Genomic DNA, 23114 nt, shown 5'->3' on the forward strand with positions numbered 1-23114 from the left:
GGGTGAGAGGTGTTGGTGGAAAGCAGGGGTTTCAGAGCTGCTGCAGAGCCCAGGGACCTCCCCTGGCTGCTGCTGATGACAAGTCCGGCTCAGGAAGGGTTTCCATGGAGGTGGCACTGGGAAGGGCCCTGATTTCAGGTGTCTGGGGCAGTGGATGCGCTCAGGAGCAGCACTGGAGCTGCCCAGCTCAGGGCTGGTCATTGTTTCGTGTCTCAAGGCACTGGGCTTTGACGAAACGCTGCCCCAGTGATGCAAATCAATGATGCACTTGGCTATGCAAGGGTTTTTTGGTCAAGCCAGCACACTCTGAAAATATTCTGCATAAAGACCTCAGCAGTTTTTGGCTTGGCTTGGGAAAAATTGAGTCAGTCAGTGAATTTTTAATTTTTTTTTTTCAGGTGGCCAAGGAAATGTTGGTGCCCCACACAGAGGGAGATCCTCTTTCCTTCAATTTAGCTTTTAATTGCAGGCATCATATTGTCATTGGAACAAAAGCACTGGATATCCCAAGGCTGGGGCCAGCCAGGCCTCCCTGGGGCAGCACTGAAGCCACTTTTAGGAGCCCCCCAAGCTGTTTTTGGTGAACCCCCTGTCCCGTGCAGGTGTCTCCCTTGTGGAGCTGTGGGAAGCTCTGCTCCCAGGAGGATGAATCACGGCAGCAGAGCTGGGTTTGTTTGCTCTTAGACTCCTTCAAAGAGAAGATTCTGCGGCGTTGGGCATCGTGCCACCGGGCACAGCGTCTGGGCAGAGCAGGGAGGGAGGGCCTGGATTTGGCCATTTGGTGGGGATGTGGAATTTGGATGTTCAAAGTGATGTTCACCGTGGATTGCAGCCCCTTCTGTGGGGCAGAGAGGGAGCAAGGCCCTTGTAGGGAGGCATTCGGAGGTGGGAGGACACAGCCACCCCCTGGAGGTCCCTTTTCCCCTCTGCAGATGAAGATGTATCCCAGGATAACTTCTGTCAGCTCTGCTATGGGGTCAGCCGGGGCCAGGCAGCTGGGGCAGCTCTTGGTGGCCAACGGTGCAAGGAAGATCAGAAGGACATTTCCACCCCCAGAAGGTTTTTCCTGTGGAGGTGGAAGTTATTTCACTGCCTGTTCCTCTCGTTCTGGCTCTGAAGCTTTTGGAGCAGCATGTTCTCCCAGTGGGAGACTTTTCCACGGATGGCAACAAGCTGGGAGCTTGGGCAAGGTCTGAGGCAGAAGAGAGGATGGCAGTGGTGGGAGGCAGGAGAGGCTGTGGGAGGGATGGAAGTGTTGGAGATGAGACCCAAACTCCCCTCAGCCTCACAGCCGCAGGACTTCTCCCTAAATTCGGCAAAATTCTCTGGCAAATGAGGGTTTGAACCACTCACATTTCATCCCCAGCAGGACTCCTTCCCCCTCCCCCCTCCATTACACCGGCATAACTGTAATTATCCCAGGTATAATTAACAGAAAGCACGTTCCCAGTGTCAGCAAGCAGGCTGGGCGTGTGCTGAGCCCACCTGGCAGAGCTCTTATCTCTGCCTCGCAGCAGAGGGACAGCACTGCTGGGGACCCCAGGGCCACTGCCAGCAGGACAGCTCAGGGACAGCCTGGTGGGGAGCTGAGGGCGGCAGCTGGCAGGCACAGCACCCCAAAAGTGGCCAGAAGAAGCGCAGAACTGCAGGGACACCCCAGCCCCCTGGCCCCAGTGAGGACGTGGTGTGGGGAAGAACTCCTGACCTCTCAGGCTTTGCAGCCCAAATCTTTGTCAGGCAGGAGCCATCGCTGGTGCCTTGTACCAGCCCAGGGCGCCCAGGAGATGGGTGGAACCAGAGGAGAAGGGTGTGCGGGCAGATTGCGCTGGTGCAGTGCCCAGATGACACAGTTCCACCAGTCACATTTCCACCCCAGCCAGAGGCTGGCCTTGCCCACACAGCTGGCATTTTGGGGACACTGCATGGGCCCACAGAATCATGGACATATTTGGGCTGCTGGAAAACACCTGTAAGATCATCCAGCCCAACCATTAACCCAGCACTGCCATGTTCACCACTAACCACATCCTCAAATGCCACATTCACATATTTTTTTAACACTTTCAGGGGTCGTGGTTTCACTTTCTGCTCCAATGCCTGATATCCAAGTTTTTCCTGATATCCAATTCTTACTCCCCTCGGCACAGCCTGAGCCTGTTTCCTCTCATGTTGTTCCCTGGGAGCAGAGCTTGATGTCTCCCCCGGCTGTCCCCTCCTGGCAGGAGCTGTGCAGAGCCACAAGGTCCCCCCTGAGCCTCCTTTGCTCCAGGCCAAGCCCCTTCCCAGCTCCCTCAGCCTCTCCTCACAGGACTCCTCCTCCAGCCCCTTCTCCTCCCCAGGGAATCAAGACACTGGAGCCACAGGAATGACCCAGCAGAGCCGTGTCCACTTCTCAGCCATGCGTGGCTCCATGCCCAGTGTCACGGCAGAGCTGAGCCCAACAGAGCCGAGCCCAGCAGAGCCGAGGTCACACAAGCCAGGCTGCTGCTGGCCAAAGCCACCTCTGTGTGTCCGCACAAGGCTCGGCTCCAAACCCACCCTCAGCAGGGAAAACCTTTGCTCGCTGTGTATCTTGACTGTCCTGTCACGCCCGGCCTGGGGCACCCACACCAAAGCCTTCAAGCCGTGTTTCCCCAGGGTTTTGGGGGTCGGGGTGAGGCCCTGCTGCCCAGAAGGGAGTGCACGCTGGAAAAGACAATGAGGCGATGGAAATACCCATCAGTCACCCTGGCAGCCCATCGAGCAGAAAATGGATGCAAGGCACGGCTGGATCCAGCTTTGCACGTGTTTTAATGACCGAGAACCCGGGCTTGAAGTGATTTCTTGCACCCTCATAACCCACAAAAGCTGCGGCTGCGGGACCCGCCCGTGCCGCGGGCTCTGTGCCCCACGGCCGGCCGGAGCCCTTGGGAGCAGCTGCCGCTTCTCTCTCCGTGCAAGTGCGGGCACGTCCCGAGCTCTCCCCAGCGCCGGCTCTTCCCCCCTGGTTCCCTGCGTGCCCCGCCAAGACAGAGAGAAAATATTCCATGAGCGCATCAAGAGCTCAGCTTCCCCCCAGGGCCCCGGGAGCGCAGCACGGCGGGGCAGGAGGGGCAGAGGGGCAGGAGGGCACACAGGCGCTGCCCACGGGCTGCCCCTTTAACATGGAGGAGCCGGGGCAGAACTACCGCTCCCAGCGGCCAGCGCCGCCCGCCCTGCCCTGCCCTGCCCGGGCTCCGCACGCCGGGGGCTGTAGTTCCCCCGCAGCCCCGGCTTTGTGGGCAGGGGACGTGAGGAGGGGGAGGCACTAAGGGAGAAGCGCCCCAAAATTGTGTTTGTGTTGGTGTTGGAGGGTGAGGAGGCGCCGCTGTGCAGCCGGCGCTCGGTGCCCCCGGTGCGGTTCTGGGGCAGGAGGGGGATCAGCGCTGTTGGGGGTTGGGGGGGCTCGGTGTGAACGAGCTGGGAGTGCCAAGGCTGGGGGGACTCCGGGAGCACGGGCTGGGGGGCTCAGGGTGCCCAGGCTGGGTGGGGCTCGGACAGGGACCACTCGGGGTGCCCAAGCTTGGGGGGTTCAGGGTGCACAGGCTGGGAGGCTTGGGGTGTCCAGGTTTCCCAGCCGAGGGGGCTCAGGGTGTCCCCGCTTGGAGGGGCTCGCTGTGCACAAGCTGGGAGTGCCAAGGCTGGGGGGGCTCGGGGTGCTCAGGCTGGGGGGCTGCGGGGCTGTGGGATGTCCAGGGGGGACTCGGGGACTGCGGGATATCCAGGCAGCGGGGTGCAGAGCGTTCAGGATGCCCGGACTAGCGGGGAAATCAGGGTGCCCAGGCTGGGGGCGCTCAGCCTCATCCCCGCCAGCCCGGCGAGCGCCGGTGGCGGTGCCAGCGGCAGCGCGGGGCTGAAGGCGGGGCTGTGCCCGCACCCCGGCCGGGCAGGGGCCACGCAGGGAGGGCGCTGCGGGGTGACCCCAGCCTGGGCAGTGTGGCAGGATCGGGGCACGTCCCGGTCGGGTCGGGTCCGGTCCGGTCCATCCCGATCCGAACCGTCCCGGCCCTACCCGGTCCCTCCCGCCCCGTCCCGGCGGCGCTGGAGCGGCCTCGCCTTCCCGTGGTGCAGCGCGGCCGCGGCCCCGCCGCGCCGCCATGTTGTCGGAGTGAGCGGCCGGGGAGAGGCAGCGGCGAGCGGCCGGGGGGGGCCCGGCATCCGTCTGCATCCGAGCGCTCCGCCCGTGAGTACCGGCCCGGGGCTGGCCCCGCCGCGCCGCGGACCCCCGCGGACCCGCCGGTGGGCGCATATTGGCGGGGGAGCGGGAGGAGAGGCCCCAGGCCGCCCCGAAGGCGAGCGGCGGCGGGGGCGCTGCGCCGGCGCTCCCGCCCGGCTCCCTGTCGGGGCCGCGGCCTGGGCCCATTGTTAGCGGGGAGGGGGCGCGGGGGGACGCCCGGGCCCCGAGCGCGGCCCCGCGGGCGCTCCGGTAACGGGGACGGGGGTTATTGTTGGGGGGGCGCGGGCCCATCGCAGCCCTCAGCCGCCTTGCCCCGGGCCCGGCCCGCCGGGGGCTGCCCCTCGGTGTGTGGGGCTCCCCCTTCTCCTGGGGAGGGTCTCCCCTTTCTCCTGGACGGGTTTGATCCCGGGGGGGCTCCCCCTTGTCCCGGCCCTTCAGTCCCGGGCGGCTCTGTCGCTCCGGCCGAGGCCCCGCTTTGTTGCCCCCAGGGCTCCGGGCGGTGCTTGGGTTCCGTCCCCCCCGGTTTTGGGGGTGTTTCGGCGGCTCTGGGGGTCCCTGGAAGAGGAGAGGGTCGGGGCTGGCAGAGGGAGGGACGGAAAAAGCAGACAATCCTTTCTGATGTGCTGGGTGACCCTGGGGGTTTTGTGTTTGTGTGGGGTTTTTCTCCCCCCTTGTTTTTATCTCGTGCTCACATAACGACAGCCTCGGCGCTTGTGAGCTGCAAAGTTGGAATTTTAAGAGCCTCTCGGCCCAACCTGAGAAATGCTCTGATTTTTTTGTTGTTGTTGTTGTTATTGTTGTTGTTTGCTTTGGTCAGTGTTTAATAACTTTGTTCGGAGCAGAGATTTTATTAGGCAGATCATGAGTAAGGAATTTCCTTTATTAAGAGGGATGGAGGTGGGGGAAAGGGGGACCGTGGGTCCTTTTGGGTTTCAGTGCTGGTTTTGGGAATCCGATGGGTCAGGAATTCAGTGCTGCGGCTCCCCAGGTTTTCAGGAAAACACAGGGATAACGTTAAAAGTTCTGCTAGGCCACACAGCTCTCAAACAATGGCTCTGCTTTCATTTCCAGTGGAACTTTCCAAAAAAAACCCACCCAACCCAAACTCCTCCGCTTTGGGGTTGAACTTTTTTGGAACGATCGTTTTACATCGTGTTAATTTTGTAATAATCTGTGATTTTGAGGGTAGTACGGAACCAGAGCCGGGAGGATCTGGCTGTGGAGCCGGGCTCTGTGTGGATTAAAGCTCCTTTATTCAGTGTTGTCACCAGCGGTACTTCAGACTCGCAGGGAGATTCCTCCGAAGTTTTTTGTTGTTTGTGGAACGTCCCATAACCTGCTGTATTCTTCCTGCGGTGACAACACGGAGCAGCCTATTTTCCCCACCGCGTTTTCACCCAGGGAAGAGCAGAGCCGCCTGTCCTGAGCGCGGTGGAGCAGCGTGGATGCCTTTGTTTGCAAACCCGGGGTTTCACCTGGGAAAAGTTGATCCTCTGTGTTCAGGAGGAGTTCGGGAATGCGAGAGGCTCTGGAGGCCCCGAGCAGCTGCGGCTGTGCAGTGCCTGTGTAGGTGACTGCCCGTGTTCCCGGCGCTCCGGGAGCTTTGAATGACAGGATTCAGCTGTCCCGCTGCTGCCTCGATCGCGGCATTCCCATAAAAACACGGCTTGGAACTAAACTTGAACTACCCACAATGCTCCCTTCCCCTTTGCTCCCTTGCAAAATGTCGCCTTTGCCAAGTTTTCCGCTCGTGTTTGGAGCAGCCCAGAGAGGAAGCGCCTGGGAGCAGCCTCTCCTTAATCCATTGACTGAGATTTTCTGGACCCTCCTGATTTTTAAGATAACACCTCTATTAACTCAGAAATTAATTAGTGCCTGCAGCCTTTTGAAGGAGCAAAGACTGTGGCAGTGCGACTTTGTACCTTGTTTCTCACTGGAAATGGGCTTGTCACAATCTATAGATACTGGGAATTTTTTGGTGGGGATTCATAGTATCTTCCTTTGTTTGTTTTTTACAGTCTGCCCTGAGATAACTTGTAACTTCCTTTCAAGGGACTGCTCAGATTTCATTGCTGCAGCTAGTACACACCTCAGTTTGATGAGAAATTAATTTCTTACCATTAATTACTTAATTTTTTGTTCTTTTTGCATGGGGAGCTTGAGTGCTTCATGTGATGTTACTGAAGAATTTTGATATTGTTTGCTAAAAGGAAATTAGGAGGAAAATGCCATTAAAATGAATTGTAGTCTCGAAATCAGTCAAGATTTAGTCATATCATGTTTTCTGTGTTTTTTCAAGTATGTTGGGAAGGTGGTGATTTCCAGACTCTTTGAAAGCTGGAGGAGTGAGTCCTGTTGGATGTCCCTGGTATTTAAGTTGTGAGTGTATAAAAAGCCCTGCAGAGTGGCCCTGGGGGCTGTGTGTGTGCAGCACCGAATTATGTTGGAGGTACAATTAAAACAACCTGATCTCTGCAGTTTTCAGAGTCATTTTCCTCTCAGTATTAACCCCGTGCTGGACTCGTGGGGCAAACCTGACAAAATTTGATCAAAGATAGGACTCAGGTTTTTTATTTTGGTCTCCCCACCGTTAGTAAATTGTTCTTGGAAGTTGTTTGTAGTAGAGTGTTGTTCAGGGCTACTACGAGGAGCAGGGAGGGAACAGAGCTGCCTTTCAGGCCCTCGGTGCCGCTGGCAGGAGCAGGGCCAAGCTCTGCAGCCACCAAGGTACAGCAGTGGAACATCCTGGGCTGCTCTGCCAGGAGCTTCTCAGGGCTCCACCACCCCAGTTTCATCCTCAGAACTCTCTGTGGGGCTGTGTTTAGGTACCTCAGGTGATAAACTGTTGATCTTTTTAATGAAGATTAATTCAGACTATCCCATGCCTTTAAAAATGAATTTGGCTTGTTGTGTGAGCGTTACATAATGGGGGGAAAACACTTTGCTGTTCACACCTGTAGTGTCTCTATTGCTCTGATAGTCGTACCTTAAAATAACAAACAAACTTCTGTGGTTTTGTGCTGCTGGAATGTTGTCAAAATATTTGGGGAATAGGAAGTTAGTGAGTTGCTGTCAGCTTAACGTGCAGGTTTTCCTCCTGCTTGCAGATCATTTGCATACATGTAAAACATTTGGGGTATTTCATTTATTGGGGTATTTTATTGGGGTGATCAGTGCTCTGGGCACTGAAAGTGTGTTGGAGTTGTCCAAATTTCCCCTGGTGCCATTGACAGCAGGACCAGCAGTGCTGGCTGTGCCTGCTCTGGAAAGTTCTGCTGAGATCCCAGGTCCTGGTTTGCTGTTCTTTCTCCAGGGAATTCCATAAAGCATGTCCGTGGATTTTACTGCCTCCTGAGCACAGCTCCTGAGTTAGCAGGGAGGGTGCACGCTGTGTTTGGGCTCCACAAACTGTACGAGCAGAAATCCAGGGTTTGAAGTTTGCATTGAAAAACAAAAACCAAACCAAAAGCAAACCAAACTGTTGCTTTGCTGCTTTGCATGACTGAGGGAATACTTCGGGATACAGTGGGATACAGGGGGCCTTGAGTGTTACATGGATGGGGGACCAGGCTCCTTTTGCCTGGTGTAAAGGGACACAGCAGGTTCTGGGGTCACTGCCTTCCATGGGTTTTTTGGGGGCTTTTCCCCAGCAGTTTTCCAGTTATGTGTTGTCCCTGGCAGAAATTGCCATTGTGCTGCTGTTTCATGGGCATCCTGTGCATCCTGCTAAGCATGTGCTGCACGGAAAGTGGGATCCCTGTGGGTTTTGGTGGGATCCCTGTGGGTTTTTGGTGGGATCCCTGCGGGTTTTTGGTGGGATCCCTGCGGGTTTTTGGTGGGATCCCTGCGGTTTTTGGTGGGATCCCTGTGCATTATCAGTGGGATCCCTGTGGGTTTTTGGTGGGATCTCTGTGCATTATCAGTGGGATCCCTGCTGGTTTTTGGCGGGATCCCCGTGCGTTTTCGGCGGGATCCCTGTGTGTTTAGTGCTGTTCTAGCTGCTGGGTTCATGGAGCGAGTGAGTGTTGGAGGAGTCACTTTTGCCACAGCGGTGTTCCCCTGCCAGTCACAAGATGGGTGTGTTATTTAACGCTCAAAGCTGCAGCTGGGAGGATTTCATGTCTCTTTCCCCTCTTTTTCCCCCGTGTCCCCCTGCAGGTGTTGGTGGAATGAGCGTAGCGTGCGTTTTGAAGAGAAAAGCAGTTCTGTGGCAGGACTCGTTCAGCCCCCACCTGAAGCAGCACGCTCAAGACACAGCCAACCCCACCATGCCTGTGGTACTGACATCTGGCACAGGCTCGCAGGCTCAGCCACAGCCAGCTGCAAACCAGGCCCTTGCAGCAGGGACACACTCCAGCCCCGTGCCCGGATCCATAGGAGTGGCGGGGCGCTCCCAGGACGACGCCATGGTGGATTATTTCTTCCAGAGGCAGCACGGGGAGCAGCTCGGGGGAGGAGGCAGCGGCGGCGGCGGCTACAACAACAGCAAACACCGCTGGCCCACCGGGGACAACATCCATGCAGAGCATCAGGTAGAAAACCACTCCCAGCTTTCCCAACTCAGCCCTGCAGCCTTCTCAGAGATGCTTTTCATGGTGTTCTTCTAAAGCTGGAGCTGGTTCTGGTGGAGTGGCCACAGTGGTGCTGTTTGTTTTCTCTTTTCAGGGTGGTGGTGCCCTGGTAGCTCTGAGTTGAAAGGTTTCTGCTCTTGAGGGTGTTGAAATCCCAAATCCCAATCCACTCCCTTGTCACAGTCGAATGCATGTTTACAAAATTCATCACTCCCTTTATTGATTTTTTTTTTTCTGATGTGTGAACCAGCATAGCCGTGACTACTGCTGCTGCTGCTGCTTTTCAAATCTGTTGCTGTAGTTAAATAATTCTTATGTAATGGTATTACAAAACTGCCAATGCATGTAGGTTGGGCTTTTACCATTCCCAATATTGGAAAACACAGGAGTGGAAGTTGCTGGTGGTATGTTTGACTGGGTTTCTTTGCTTTGGGGTTGGGTTTTTATGGTTACCATGTACAGGGGAAGGTGGTGATGATGTGTGTAGCTGAACTGAGAAGAGCAGCCTTAAGAGTGTCACCAAGCAGAGGTTTTAGGAACTTCTTAGAGCCACTCAGTCTCTAGAGGGGTGGTGGGCCAGGCTGTGTGCTAGTGGTGTTTACTAGAAGTCTTTTCAGCAGTTGCATTGTCACTCGTGCTGCAGTTAAATGAGTGGCTGACTCACTCCACTCTGTCTGTGACCTGTAGCTCACTCATCAAAGACACACGAGTGCTTCCTCTCCGAGGCAGCAGAACCCAAGTGTAAGCACATTTTAAAGCAGAATGATCCCCACAAATATTGCCAGGGCAGCAGACACAAAGCTTTTGCAACCTTTGTGAACATCTCTTGCCTCCAGTTTCTGGAATCAAAGCGGCCAAACCCTGGCTCCTGTGCTGTGCCTCCCCAGGGGATGTGTTGCCAACCAGAGCATTTAAAAGCAAACATTGCAGGGAATTTTGCAGCCTCACCGAAGGCAGTGTGTACATCAACAAAGAAATAAACCCAAGTGCCCTGTTAATTTGTTCTGGAAGAAAAATCACATAAAATACTGCAATATGAGCTAAAGAGCTAGAAAAATATTGTTGTTATTCCCTTATGGAGAAATGTAGTATTTAGGTATCAATTCAGAAGAAATAACTTCATTGAAACAGATGTAGTTTTTCTGTTTGTTATCCAAGTTTTCAGTCACTAACTGTAAAACTTGCTTCAAGAGACATCAGTGCCAGAGATCTTCATGTTTTAAGTTCTGAAGGAAACCACAGGCAAGAATTTCTTCCTGCAAACTTGTAGGTTTTTCAAATCAAAGCAGCCACGGAGTCTTGGGGTGGAGATGCCTGGGCAGAGCCTGCTATTGTTTGGGCATTTTGTGGCAAGATGACTTCGTGAATTAAAATGATGTCATAAATTCTCAATCCTCTTTTCCTCCAGCTCACACTTTCATCCTCCTTTTACTGCAAATCCCTGAAAGCAAAGACAACAAAACTCTCTGGAGATAAGGGGGGTGGGGACAGGGCACTCCAAGCTCGCAGTCATTAAAGACTCTGTTGGTATTTGAACTTTTATTTATTTAATAATGGAAATACTTAAACTTTCACTCAAACAAAAGAATCCTGCCTGTTCCAGAGGCTTGTCCTGTTGTCAGCAGGAGTGTTGCTCAGCTTGATTTTCTTCAGTTACTTGTGGGATGAAATGATCCTAATAAATAAACCACTTAATGAAAGGAAAGCTCATTAACTTCTGCTAGTTTAAATGAACTTTTCAAATCCAGTTCCTGTGGTGAGAGTGGACAGTGGAGAGAAGGTTGTGTGGACAGATGACACCCGCAGGATGGAGCTCACAGGTGATTCTGTGTGGTGCTCTCAGCTTCCCCTGTGAGTTCTGTGAGCTGAGGCTCAGGAAATACCCACCAGGCCAGAATTAACGTCGGGGTTTTTATCTGCTCTGCTTCCTGCTGCTATTACACTCTGATAAATGGGGTACAGCTGTAGTTCCAGTGTTTTTGCATTCAGCGCTCATCTCCAAAGCAGTCTTTGTGTCTGTAATTTCTTCCAGGTCAGCTCTGAGGTGGGGCACTAACCCTGTTCTCAGTCTTGTTTGGTACTGGTGTTCCAGTGATTGATGGGCACTTTTATCAGAGTTTGGTGCTCCATCTCTCTTTTTCCATAGTTCTCTGCTTGCCTCAGGGTTTTACTCCTGGGAAGCAGAAGGCAGGATATGTGTAATCCTAGCGCTGCCATTCTTCTTGACTTCTTGGCCACCTCCACATCTGCTGCTTAAATTATAAATTCCTTGGAGCAAGGACTAATCTTATGCATGCAAAATGATTTAATTCAGTTTGGGTTTAGCTGGGGTAGAATTGAATTTGGCCTGCAAGAAGAGAAGTGGAAGGAAGTGCTGGGACATGCAGGGAGGTAGGGAATCATTAGGGATGTCTCCTGACTCTCAGTTTCTTATGGATGCACTTTTATTACTGTACTTTTCATTTTAGACTTTCAGAGATGGTTCAGTGAGGGCCCAGCCTTGAAGACTGGTTAGGAAACTCAGTAGCTAAAAGAGAATGGGAAGTCAGAAAAAAAATAATTATAGGCTAATATAGGTTAATGTCTGCCTAGAGCTTGGGAGGTCGTAATTAAAGGTAGAAGGATTTTAATTGTTGAATCCCAGATTCTTTTTGTTGCGTGTGTAGACAGACGTGTGTCTGTTGGTGATAACACTGCAGTGGCTTTTACCAAATGATGACATTTCATGGTGGCATTAAACAGCCAGGAGTGCTGTGAGTCACACCTGAGCTGCAGCACCCTGACTTTCCATGGGTTTCATTGTGCTGTTCCTCCTGGTCACTTTTCCTCCTGGAAGCTCTGGGAATTCAGCTGAGAGTGGCTTTAGCAGGGATGGCTTAAGGAAAAGTTCCTTCCAAGGAAGGGAGGAGAGGAGCTCCTTCCTGGTGGTGTCCTCTCCTTGTGAGCAGTAGGAAAATGCTGTGTCTGTTTGTGTTTTGCTTAGAAACTTTCTTTTCCTGTTGCATTTTCCCCTTCTCCTCTGGAAGGTGTAATTGGGGCCAGGTTTTTATAGAAAATGAAACAATTAAAGATGCCCCTGTCATTTCACAAATTTAGGTGTCAGAGCTTCACCATCCACACAAAAAACTTGTGCTTACAAGGTCTTCTTTGTCCCTGCAGACGCTGAAGTGATGCTGGGATCAGACTTTTGATTTCTAACTTAGTCTCTCAGATCTCCTGAGCAAAATCCCAGCTGTTTGCAGCTCCAAATCCTTAATCACCAAACTTCCATGGAAGACCCTTAACTGCAATTGTTTCTCTTTTTATCCACCAAAAGCAGCACGATGAGGCTGAGGTTCAGGGTCCCCAGGAATTTTAATGTTGGAGTGAGCAGCTTTGGGCTGTCTGATGCCTGGTTGGTGTTGGGCAGAGCGTTACCCTGGCTGCAGGAGAGTGTTTGTGTGCTGTTTGTCCTGCAAAACCACAGGCAGGGATCAGGACATCACGTAGGGAGGGCACAGGATGGCTCCAGGTGAGGAATGGCCTGGCTTAGGTCTGCCTTAGTTATGAAAGGTTGCACAGATCTCCTCACAAACCCAAACAGCCTCTGCTGCTCCTGGGGGCAGTGAAAAGACACTCGGGATATTCAGCTGGGACAAGTTATCGACACTGAGCAGGTTTTTAGGAAAATTGGCTGGGTTTTCTTGGCTGGGGTCTCCTGTGGCTGGTGTGTGTGTGTGCCTGAACTGCAGTGAAGGGAGAGTTCTGTGGTGTGTCCCTCTGGAATTGCAGTCACTGGATCTGCTCAGGCTGTTGGAATTGCACTCGGGTAGTGTGGGAGTTGCTTGGTAGAAGCAAATGATTTTAGGCATTTGCTTTCTCTCAGAGCATGTTTAATTAATAATTGGAGACAATAGAACTCTGCAGGGATGGTCTTGTTGAATGTGGGGAATTTTTCACATGGAGTTGGTGAAGAATAGTCAGCACAACAGGGCTGGGACTGGGGTTTCTGCGCAGTTTTGCCTTTTGGCAGTGTGACCGTGTGAGTTCTTCACTGGGAGCTGGATTCAGGCAGAGGCAGGAGGTAATTCTGGTAATTCTGCCCTCGTGGTGCACAGCTCCTCCAGCCAGGCTCCTTCCTGCCCTGGGAGCAGCTGGATCTGAGCACATTTGACAATGCTGGGTGCTGCTGGCAGGCACCATGGCCAGAGCTTGTCTGAAAGTTGTGGCAAGAGCCTCTGAAAAGGTCCTGGAAGCAAAGGCAGCCCTGGTGTTTGTTCTGAACAAACAGAAATCCTGGCTAAGTGATGCTTAACTCCTTAGGAAGAGATTTTGCCCCATCCCTGGAAGTGTCCAAGGCCAGGTTGGAGCAACCTGTGGCAGTGGAAGGTGTCTCTGCCCATGGCAGGGGTGCAATGAGCTGGGATTTGGGGTCTCTTCCCACCCAAACATTCCATGATTTCTGATGTGCCTGTGGATATGTGCTCCACATAATTGGATGCATTGTCTGTGCTGGGGTTGAAGGCATGGAGTGAGTCCCTTGTCGCACAAACCATGTGACAGCACCTGTGGCTCAGCTCTGGAAGGTGGTTTCTGACCTCTGTTTCATTAAAGCTTTGAGTTTTCATGGGAACTTCCTTGTGTCCCAGTGAACTGCTCAGGGCTTTCCTTTCCCTGACGCTGAAAGGGCTGTGCTAATTCGATACCCAGGTAATTTGAAACATAATTCCCTGCTGAAATGAAATGTCTGGTTTGGCTGATCTGTTTCACAGAGATTTCTCCATAGTGGAGGGGTAGCTTGGGAGGGGAACTGGAACATTTAATTTGGTTTTCTGCTTCGTGTTGCTCCCTGAAAATTTCTCCTGAGGTAGAAAGGGCACGAGTAGATTGGCTTAGTTGGAAATTTCAGGTTGGAAAATCCTTGTGATATGCAGGGGACAGAAAACACTCTGAAACATTCAGAAAGATACTCTGAGACTCTGCTTCTTCCAAATCCATGGATTTTACTGTTCCTGATGGGCAGCTACAGACAAGATTGTCCAGCTGGGATTGCCCAAGTCACCGGGTGTGCTGGTGTTGGGATTTCTCTGTGGTTGTTGCTGTTCTGCTCTGTTTCCTTGTCATGGTGCTCACTCAGGAGGAGCAGAACCACTTTCACATTACTGAATTTGCAAATTCAGTGCTTCCAGAAGACTTCAGGTATTTCAGTGGATATCTTGTACAAGTGTGCTTTGAAAAGAGGTTTATTACAGAACTTGTCCTGCTTGTTTTCTCCTCCCCTCTCCCCAACTTTGCTCTCCCCTTAGCAGCTCATTTGTGGTTTGCAGAGTTGCTGTGACCTCCTTGTGCTTCTGCAGAGCAGGTTGTGATCCTGGGAGCGTTTTTGCAAACGAGTGAAACTTTACAGTGGATCTGAGCCCCACAGTCCCTCCCCAGCCACCCCAGTCCATCTCCAGTCGCCTGTTCCTCGTGAACTGCCACAAATTCCAGCTGCTGATCAGAAATCTCCTCGATGAGGAGCTGTTGCAGGGCATTGTCTCTGGCCTGCCTGGCTCAGAGAACTCCCTCTTAGGTGTATCAGGGACGATTTCCAGGCTGTTTTCCCTGAGTGCTGATGTCAGGCTGCACAAATGCTCCTTTGTGCTGCTGCCATGTGATGCTGCTCCCTCCCGGCAAGGAGCTGCTCTCAGCTCTCCTGTTACTCCTGCCTTTGTTAGGGATAACTTCTGGTCCAGGGCAGTTGTTTTTATTGGGAACATCTGGCTTTGCTTCTTGCCCTGTTCAGACTTTTCATTCTGGGGTGAAACTCGACTGTTGCTAAACCCTCAGTGAGTCCCTGTCAGGGTGGCCTGAGGCCACACTCATCTCTTCTGACACTGCTGCATCCCTTCTCCACATCTTTTTCCCTCTGAATTCAAACCTGGGAAGGTCAGAGTGGGGCTGGGGGTAAAAGGAGAAGCCCCCCAAGGTCAGATCTTAGCATGACCCCGAGCTCTTGCACAGACCCACGGTTCCATGCACACACCTGGGTGCAGAAGATGGTTTTCCCAAGGGATTGCCAGCTCCAGCAGGACAAAACTGAGGTTGTTTCTTCCCTAATCCATTATTTTGAATCCTGCACCCCAATATGTGCCTGAGACATGGCAGGGTAACCTAAATTCCACATTAATGAAGCGCTTCCCTGAGTGGATAAAATGGGACGAAAAACATAATTAGCTAAGGAAGGAGAGCCCCTCTGCAAGGCTGCCTTTGCTGCAGTTATTTCTGTCCCCTGAATCATTAATCAGCCTGGCCCCATGCCAGGGAAGGCATTAGCCAATCTGCAATTTCAATGGCTTTTTGCTTCCAGTGCTAATGGTAGTAGCAATTCTAACCATGAATCCTTTACTACAAAAATAGTAGTTAAACCACCTAATCCTGTCTAATACTTGTGACTTCACATTCTTTCTTTACCCACTATTGTTATGGGAGAAGGCTAAAAATAGGGCAGTAATCAGTTGATGGAACAAGGTATTTTAACCCTGGCTCTGGTTGTCAGTGCAAACCTGTTGGGGAGTGTGTGATGCTTTCCTTGCTGTCAGCTGGGGAATGCATTTCCCCTCTCCTGGATGCTATAAATTGTCTGACTGCACTCAGATCTGGCATTTTTTTTGAAATAACCTCCTCTGTGAGCTGTTCAAACTCAAGCAGCCTCCCCCAGCTGAAGGAGGATTTGTTTCCATCTGAACTTTGTAAACGTTTAGTTCATTTAAAGAGTTTTAACAATTGTGAGTGTATAAATCAAAGTATTCAGCTGGAGCTTTTGGTTTTCTCCTCTCCATTCTAAGGACGCTTCTTGGTTTTGATTTTCTCCTCTCCAGTCTAAGGATGTTTCTTGGTTTTGATGATTTTTGTTCTTCCTGTCTCAATTCTGATTTCTTGTAGTAATGTTGCCTTTTTTTGAGGGATGTTTTATTAGAGAAGTATTTGGTTGGTGTTTTTTGTTAGTTTTTTTTTTAATTGCAAATTGAGCAAGACTTAAAATATAGAAGCCAAATGGATGGAAATGTTATATTCCCACTTGCAGAGTGCACAGGAGTTAAAAATAAATATCCAAGGAATAATCACACTCTGGAGGTGCTCTGGGTAAGCACCTGGCATGTACAAATAGGGGGAACTTGGGATCTCGTCTTGTTTTCTCACAAAGAAAACAAATGCTGTTGGATCTTGTAGGCTGGAAAGAGGTTGGAGCAGCCTGGGGCAGTGGGAGGAGGCCCTGCCCGTGGCAGGGGTGGAATGAGACGGGCTTTAAGGTCCTTTCCAGCCCAAATCAGTCTGGAATTTGGGAATCTTAGAGCTGAGAAATCAGGACATTTGTCTCTGCAGAGAAATGTAACAATGATACAATTTCCCACATTTCTCTGCAGCAGTGCAGGAGCAAAACAAGAGAGATCCCCCAGCAGAGCTGAAATCCTGGGAGGCTCCTCAGGCCCTGCAGGGGCTCAGGCAGCAGCAGGAAGGTCCTTCCCACCATTTGTGGTCCCAGCAGCCATCCCTGGCCAGGCCTTTGTTTGCCAGGGTGGCAGAGAGGAGCTGAGGCCAGAATTGCTTGTGGAAGTGTCTGTGGGATTCCCTGGAGCTGGTGTGCAGGGCTGAGGGCAGCACTGGGCCCTGTAATTTAGTGCAGATCAAAGGAATATTGAAATGATCCATTTGCATGTTCCAGGAGCTCCTGGCTTTGCAGGGCTCATCCTGGGAGCAGATCCCTCCTGGCCAGGAGGGGAACTGAGGGAACAAATGCTCCGGTTGAGGGAGGGGAGGTGGATCCTGGGCTGAGAAAGGGCTGGGAGCAGGGGTGGGAATGGGAACCTGGAGAGCTGGGGCTGGCAGAGGTTTGCTTTGGTTCTCCTCTAAGAGAATTGGCTAAATAGAAACAGATCTTAAACCCTCTTGAGTCACTGCTACCCCCAGTAAATACAGGTATTTGATCTATTTAATGTTCAACATTAAAATAAAAAATCATAAATCCAGCTTCACAGTGCACTTTTACAGACAGTTTAGATCATCACTAGAATATTTCTTAGCTCAAATATTTATTAGCAAAATTTTTTTAGATTCTTTTTCTCCAAAGAAATTTCTAATTAGTTTTCTGGGGTTTTTTTCTCCTCCTGTATGCCAGATTGTTTTATTTCTTTGTTTAATTCCGCTTGCCTTTTGCTTCCTGTGAAACGTCTCTTGGATAAGGAGAAAGAAAAAGAATCCTTTGGGGTTGAGAGTGAAATTTAGCCTTGGATAGTTTGGCTGCCTGTCTGCCCAGGTGAATGTAAATTCTACATAAATGAGGATTCCTTAATATATAAAAAACTGGTGTACAATCCCCTGGGATACATGAAATGTGATACAGCCCTGCACTTGGAATTTATATGTAAAGGTCATTTTAGCAACCATATTTGCTTAATATAAGGTGCAGTATTAACACACACTGTTGACATTAATATTTACCTAAAATTACAATTCACATGCTTTGCTGGTTGCTCTCAGGGCATGAAAATCCCCCTTGGATTATTCTAGAATGAAAAATACAGTCCTGGAAATCTGCAAGGTAAATTCCCTGTTGTTTTCATGCTAATTTGTTGGGTCTTCAGCTCGGTGTTTAGTAATCAGAAGGACAGTTTGGGGCCCTGGCTGCTGTTAATTGACCTGAGTGCAGAATCCCTTTTGACAAGTGCCATTCCCCGGGGCCTGGGTTTGCTGGGCTCCAGTGAGCTGGAGTTTGCAGCACCAGCAGTGCCCTGGCTCCTGGGCTCTGGGGCTGCTGCAGGTTTGGGATCTTGGCATTCTTGGTTCCATGGAATCTCAGGTGGTTTGGTTCAGAAGGGACCTTGAAGCTCGTCCCACCCCACCCCTGCCATGGCAGGGCCACCTCCCCTGTGCCAGGTGCTCCAGCCTGGCCTTGGGCACTGCCAGGGCTCCAGGGGCAGCCCCAGCTGCTCTGGCAATTCCAGCTCAGCCCCTGCCCACCCTGCCAGGGAACAATTCCCAATTGCCAAGATCCCATCCAGCCCTGCCCTCTGGCACTGGCAGCCATTCCCTGGCTCCTGTCCCTCCATCCTTGTCCCCAGTCCCTCTGCAGCTCTCCTGGAGCCCCTTCAGGCCCTGCCAGGGCTCTGAGCTCTGCCTGGAGCCTTCTCCTCTCCAGGGGAGCACCCCCAGCTCTCCCAGCCTGGCTCCAGAGGGGCTCCACCCCTGGAACATCTTTATGCCCCCTTTGCTGTGTTGCAGTTTTTTACCTCAGGGGACACCAGGGCCTCTTTGGGTACAGAGCTGGAGCAGGAGGGGCTCGGTCCCTGTCCCTGTGTGGGGTTTGTTCTCCACTCTCATTCTCCAGGGTGATCCAGACCTGTGGATCTTTGGTGATGTCTGTGATGAGCATCTGAGTCTTTGCTCTTCTGCACGAGATAACTTGGAGAACTTAAATGTGGAACAGGGTGTGTTCAGGGGGCTTGGAGACAGGGAAAAGTGTCTACCTGGGTTTGTGGGGTGCTGAGTGAGCAGCAGGTCCCAGCACACAGCACATCCCCACCTGCTGGAATGATGCTTTGTGCCTGTCTGGTACAGCTTCATCCATTCAGAAATGTTCCAGACACGGACAGGGGCTGGTGTCTGGGCAGCTTTGGGACAAGGAAAACATTTGCTTCTGAGTTGTTGTCACTGAGTTTTGTGATGCTGAGGCTGTCTAATCGTATTTAAAAGGAAAGAAAATGCGGTTGTCCTGTGTGAGGTGGCTGCCTGACACGAATGAGCTGCTCGAGGGGCTGGAAAATCCCCGTGAATGTGTTTGGTTCAGAGCTGCTGAGAGGCTCCTCTGCAGTGTGTGAGGTGTGAAGTGGCCATTGACCACGGGAGGAATGGGTTTGGGCTGTTGCAGTGTGCAGTACAGGAGAGCTGAAAGCATTCCATGCTTTTTGTCCTTCTGGAGTAGGGTTGGGTGGTGCTTTTGGAGCTGTGAAAGGCCCCTGGAGCACCAGTGCAAGGCCAGGGGGGTTGGAAGCATCAGAAGGGTGAAGTGCAGGGTCCTGCCTGTGGGTCACCACAGCCTCCAGCAGTTCCAGGCTGGGACAGGGCCTGGAAAGCTGGGAAAGGCCCTGGGGGTGCTGGTGACAGTCTGAACATGGACCCAGGTGTGCCAGAGGCCGCTGCCACCTGCGTGTGTCAGCAGCAGTGTGACCAGCAGGAGCAGGGCAGTGACTGTCCCTGTGCTGCCACTGCTGGGGCACCTTGTGGCAGGAGAGACACTGAGGGCTGGAGAGTGTCCGGGGAACAGGGCTGGAGCCCCAGGAGGGGCTGAGGGAGCTGGGAAGGGGCTCAGCCTGGAGCAGAGGAGGCTCAGGGGGCCCTTGTGGCTCTGCACAGCTCCTGCCAGGAGGGCACAGCCGGGGGGGTCGGGCTGTGCTCCAGGAACAGGGACAGGAGCAGAGGGAACGGCCTCAGGCTGGGCCAGGGCAGGCTCAGGGTGGGCACAGCAGGAATTTCCCCATGGAAAGGGGGCTCAGGCCTTGGCAGGGGCTGCCCAGGGAGGTTTGCAGTGCCCATCCCTGGAGGTGTCCCAGCAATTCCTGGAGGTGGCACTCAGAGCTCTGGGCTGGGGACAAGGTGGGGATCGGGCACAGCTGGGATTCGAGGGTCTCAGGGATCTTTTCCTACCTCAGTGATTTGGGAGAATGAATGAGGTTTGGAGGTCTGACAGAGAAGAATTTGCAGTGGGGAATCCAGCTGTGCCTCAGGGATGTGCAGTGGAAATCCAGCTGTGTCTGTTGGGTGTGCATTGACGAATCCAGCTGTCTGTTGGGTGTGCAGTGAGGAATCCAGCTGTGTCTGTTGGGTGTGCAGTGAGGAATCCAGCTGTGTCTGGTGGGTGTGCAGTTGGAATCCAGCTGGGTCTTGCTTTGCTCAGTGTTTTTCAGCAGAGAGGTGGAGCTGGTGCAGAGCAGGGGCTGAATTCCCCCCAGCCTCAGGAGGTGCAGTGATCCTGTGGTTTTGCTCCAGTTTCTCAGTGTGGCTGCTGGTGAATCCCACTTTGGGATGTGTGCTCCCAAGAGGCAGGCAGGGAATGATTTGTGAGTCAGTGGAGTGGCTGGAGCTGGAGTGTGTAACAGTGACACACATTCCTGTATTAGTGTGTGGAAACCGTTCTTCTTGAATGAGATTCACATAACTCCTGAGTGCATCCACACGTTCATGGTGAGGGGAGGGATGTTCTTGTGCAGTGAGCCCCTTCCAGAGCGTGGTGCTCGTGTCCAGAGCCTTCATTTTGTGAAGTGGGGTTCCATGGTGTGTGTGAGCAGAGGGGAGGAGTTCTCTCATCCTCAGGGAGGCAGCAGCTCCTGTGGGGATGTGCACTCTGCATCCCTTCCCACAGGCACAGCCTGCCTGGAGCAGCCTTGGGGTGCTGCTGGCTGAGAGCAGAGGGAGTCAGGTTTGCTTGGATCACTTCCCAAGACATTGGGACTCCAACTGCCCTCTCCTTGTGTGATTCCTGATTCCTGAACTTTGGGGAGCTCGCCTCTCCCTCCCAGGATGTCACATCAGCTCCAGGTGTCAGGGCATCGCTGCCTCCTGCGGCCGATTGATCCTGGCGTTGTCTTCTGGATTTCTTTCAAATCTCTGCTTCAGTGGTGAGCCACATTTTCTGGTAATCAAATCTCATCAGCATCAGTGCTCATCTGGAGAGAAGTTCTGTCTCTGTGGAACCTCCTTGTTTCTTGTGTTTACACCACCCTGACTCTGCTCTGTGCTCCTCAGAGCTCAGGGATCAGTAACAGGAACAGATCCTGATGAGGTGGAAGATCAGCTCTGTTGTTTAATGGCCATTGCAGAGGAATCCCTGACTACTGGAATGCAGAAATGTTGGAAGTCGTGGCTTTGGCTTTGTGTTCTGCTGTTTCAGACGCTTTGTTCTTGAAGGAGCCCTGTGATATTTGTGTGCAGTGAGGTGAAAATGTGTTGCTGTTTAACATTACAGGCACTGAGAAATGGAAAAAGGATCCTTTGGGTGCAGTCTTTGAAAATCAAATAAATAGATCCAATGATCAATGAAGGTAAAGAAAGTGTGTGAAAGAAAGAGCTGGAGAATTGCTGTTTATGGACACTTTGAGCACAGAGTGGCCAAAATCAGGCACAAAGACCTGATTTAGAAAATGCTTTTATCCATATTTGTTAAGATTCTTGAAAGAGAGATGATAAGGGATGTGAAATATCTGTGAATGAGCAATTTCTTCATTTCCTCACATCTGGTAGCTGATAGAGAAGGCAGTTTTTATTTTCTGCTTTCCATCATGGCTGGGGTGAGGGATACTGGGGCAGGGGATGGGGACAGCCTATCCCTCCTGTGGCATTGTCCTATTGGATCGAGTCCAGGAGCCACCAAGTCATCTGCAGGGCTGGAGCACCTCTGCTGAGAGAATTGGGATTGTTCAGCCTGGAAAAGAGAAGGTCTGGGGTGATTTCTTTGTGGCCTGCAGGGAAGGATGGAGAAGGGACTATTGACACAAGCCTGCTGTGACAGGGGGAGATGGCTTCAAACTGACAGAGAATAGGTTTAAATTCAATGTATGGGAGAAATTATTCCCTGGCAGGATGGGGAGGGGCTGGGTTAGAGTTCCCAGAGCAGCTGTGGCTGTCCCTGGCAGTGCCCAAGGCAAGGTTGGACAGGACTTGGAGCAACCTGTGACACTGGGAGGTGTCCCTGCCATGGCAGGGGTGGCACTGGAGGAGCTTTGATGTCCCTTCCTACCCAAACCATTCCATGTTGACCAAATCAGATAAAAATATCACTTAATATCCTCTTGGATTTTGCTGGGAATGTACTGATTGGATCTTTGTAGCAGCTTTGTTTTGAGGTTCCCTCAGCTCAGCACCCACTCCTGGGAGATGATTTGTTTTGAGGAAGCTGCTGGGCACACTCTGAGCAGCCTTTGTGTGGCTTCTGTGGTTTGCTGGGACATCACTTCAGCAGCTGTGAGTTCACATCACCTTCTGAATCTCTCTGTGCAGCTTCTCCATTCCTCAGATGCCTGATGGAAATAATAATTTGTTCTCTGCCAGCTTTTGTGGTTTGGCACATCTGGAGGTTGCAGCACTTTCCATGAGTTCAGCTTGAAGTGCTCCACGGAAGAATTTGGTCCCAGTGACGTTTGTGTGGCACCAGGCAGCTGAGCTGTGTCAGCTGCAGAGCAGGGATGGAGCTGGCAGGGGAGGGAAGCCCATGTGGCTGCAGTTTTGGGAAGGGTTTCACTTGGTGTCGGTGGCCCATTTGACAAATGTCACTGCAAAGGGTGGCAAGGCTGAGGCAGAACTGAAAATACCAGAGGTACAGTAACAAGAGATTTTTAACTTGATTTTCAAACTGGGATTCTGAGTGAGTGACCCCTGAGGATTTGCAAATTATGCAAATGTCTAATAAATAATTCACTAATATACCACTAATCTTTTGCAAAGTGTGATGGCCACAGAATAGAAGAATTTAGACTGGAGGGGATTTCTAGAGGTTAATGTGGTGCTTTCTTCTGTCTGATTCTTAGTTGAGATCTATAAAATATTATCTTAGTTGAAATCTCCAGAATATTGTCTTAGTTGAGATCTATAGAATATTGTTTTAGATGAGATCTATAGAATATTATCTTAGAATAAAATAAAACATAATCCCAAGGTCTCGGTCCTGCTGGAAGTGGTGCAGCAGTATCAGAAGTCATGGTTGAGGTCAGTGATGATGGTGTAACATTCCAGTGCTGGTCACTGGTGGGCCTGAGCATCTGAACAGTTTTTGGGATTTTTTTTGTCCTGTAACTCACCCAGTAGGTATTGCTGAGCTCCTTCCTCGGCCTGGGAGGGCTCTGTGCAGAGCCAGGACTAAACCCTGTGTGTAAACCTGCAGCATGCTGCAAGGAGCCTGGATCAGTGTGGGCATTACCCATTTAAAAACTTTATAAACTCCTTTTAAAAAGCTTTATAAACTCCTCCCTGCTGAGCACAGAGGTGCCTCAGCCCTGCTAGGCTGTAGGGGGTGTGTGAACACTGAGTAAGAGGGGAGTTTGTGCTGCTTGTGCAGGGTGTTGGTGGCTGCTGGGACACTGGAGTGGGGCAGGGGAGGGCAGTCACCTGCTCCAGTCCCAGCACGTGCCTCAGCTGCTGGGCTTTGGCCTCGAGTCCAGAGTTGTGGTTTCTTTTTGAATTTGCTTCCTCCTCTGTGCTCAGCAGCTGAGATTTGGGAATGAGAAGCAGGAGAAGGATTTTCCTGCAGTTTCAACATTTCCAGTCCATGTCAGGTACTGATCCCTGCTCTGGGCCAGGGACAGCAGCCAGGGCACGGCTGGAGCTGGCCCAGGGCAGCT

At 51.9% G+C, this 23114-nt stretch overlaps 1 protein-coding gene across 1 annotated transcript in view; it reads left to right on the plus strand.

The window, feature by feature from the left end:
* The first annotated feature begins 4094 nt into the window (after positions 1-4094).
* Positions 4095-23114, plus strand: part of PUM1 (pumilio RNA binding family member 1) — an 84503-nt gene continuing 65483 nt past the window's right edge. Inside the window, 2 exon segments of the mRNA XM_030964370.1 lie at positions 4095-4201; positions 8354-8727. Coding sequence (XP_030820230.1) covers positions 8365-8727 — 363 coding nt within the window. The 5' untranslated portion in view covers positions 4095-4201; positions 8354-8364.

This window comes from Camarhynchus parvulus, chromosome 23 (genome assembly GCF_901933205.1).
Source record: "Camarhynchus parvulus chromosome 23, STF_HiC, whole genome shotgun sequence".
Classification (NCBI taxonomy): Eukaryota; Metazoa; Chordata; class Aves; order Passeriformes; family Thraupidae; genus Camarhynchus; species Camarhynchus parvulus.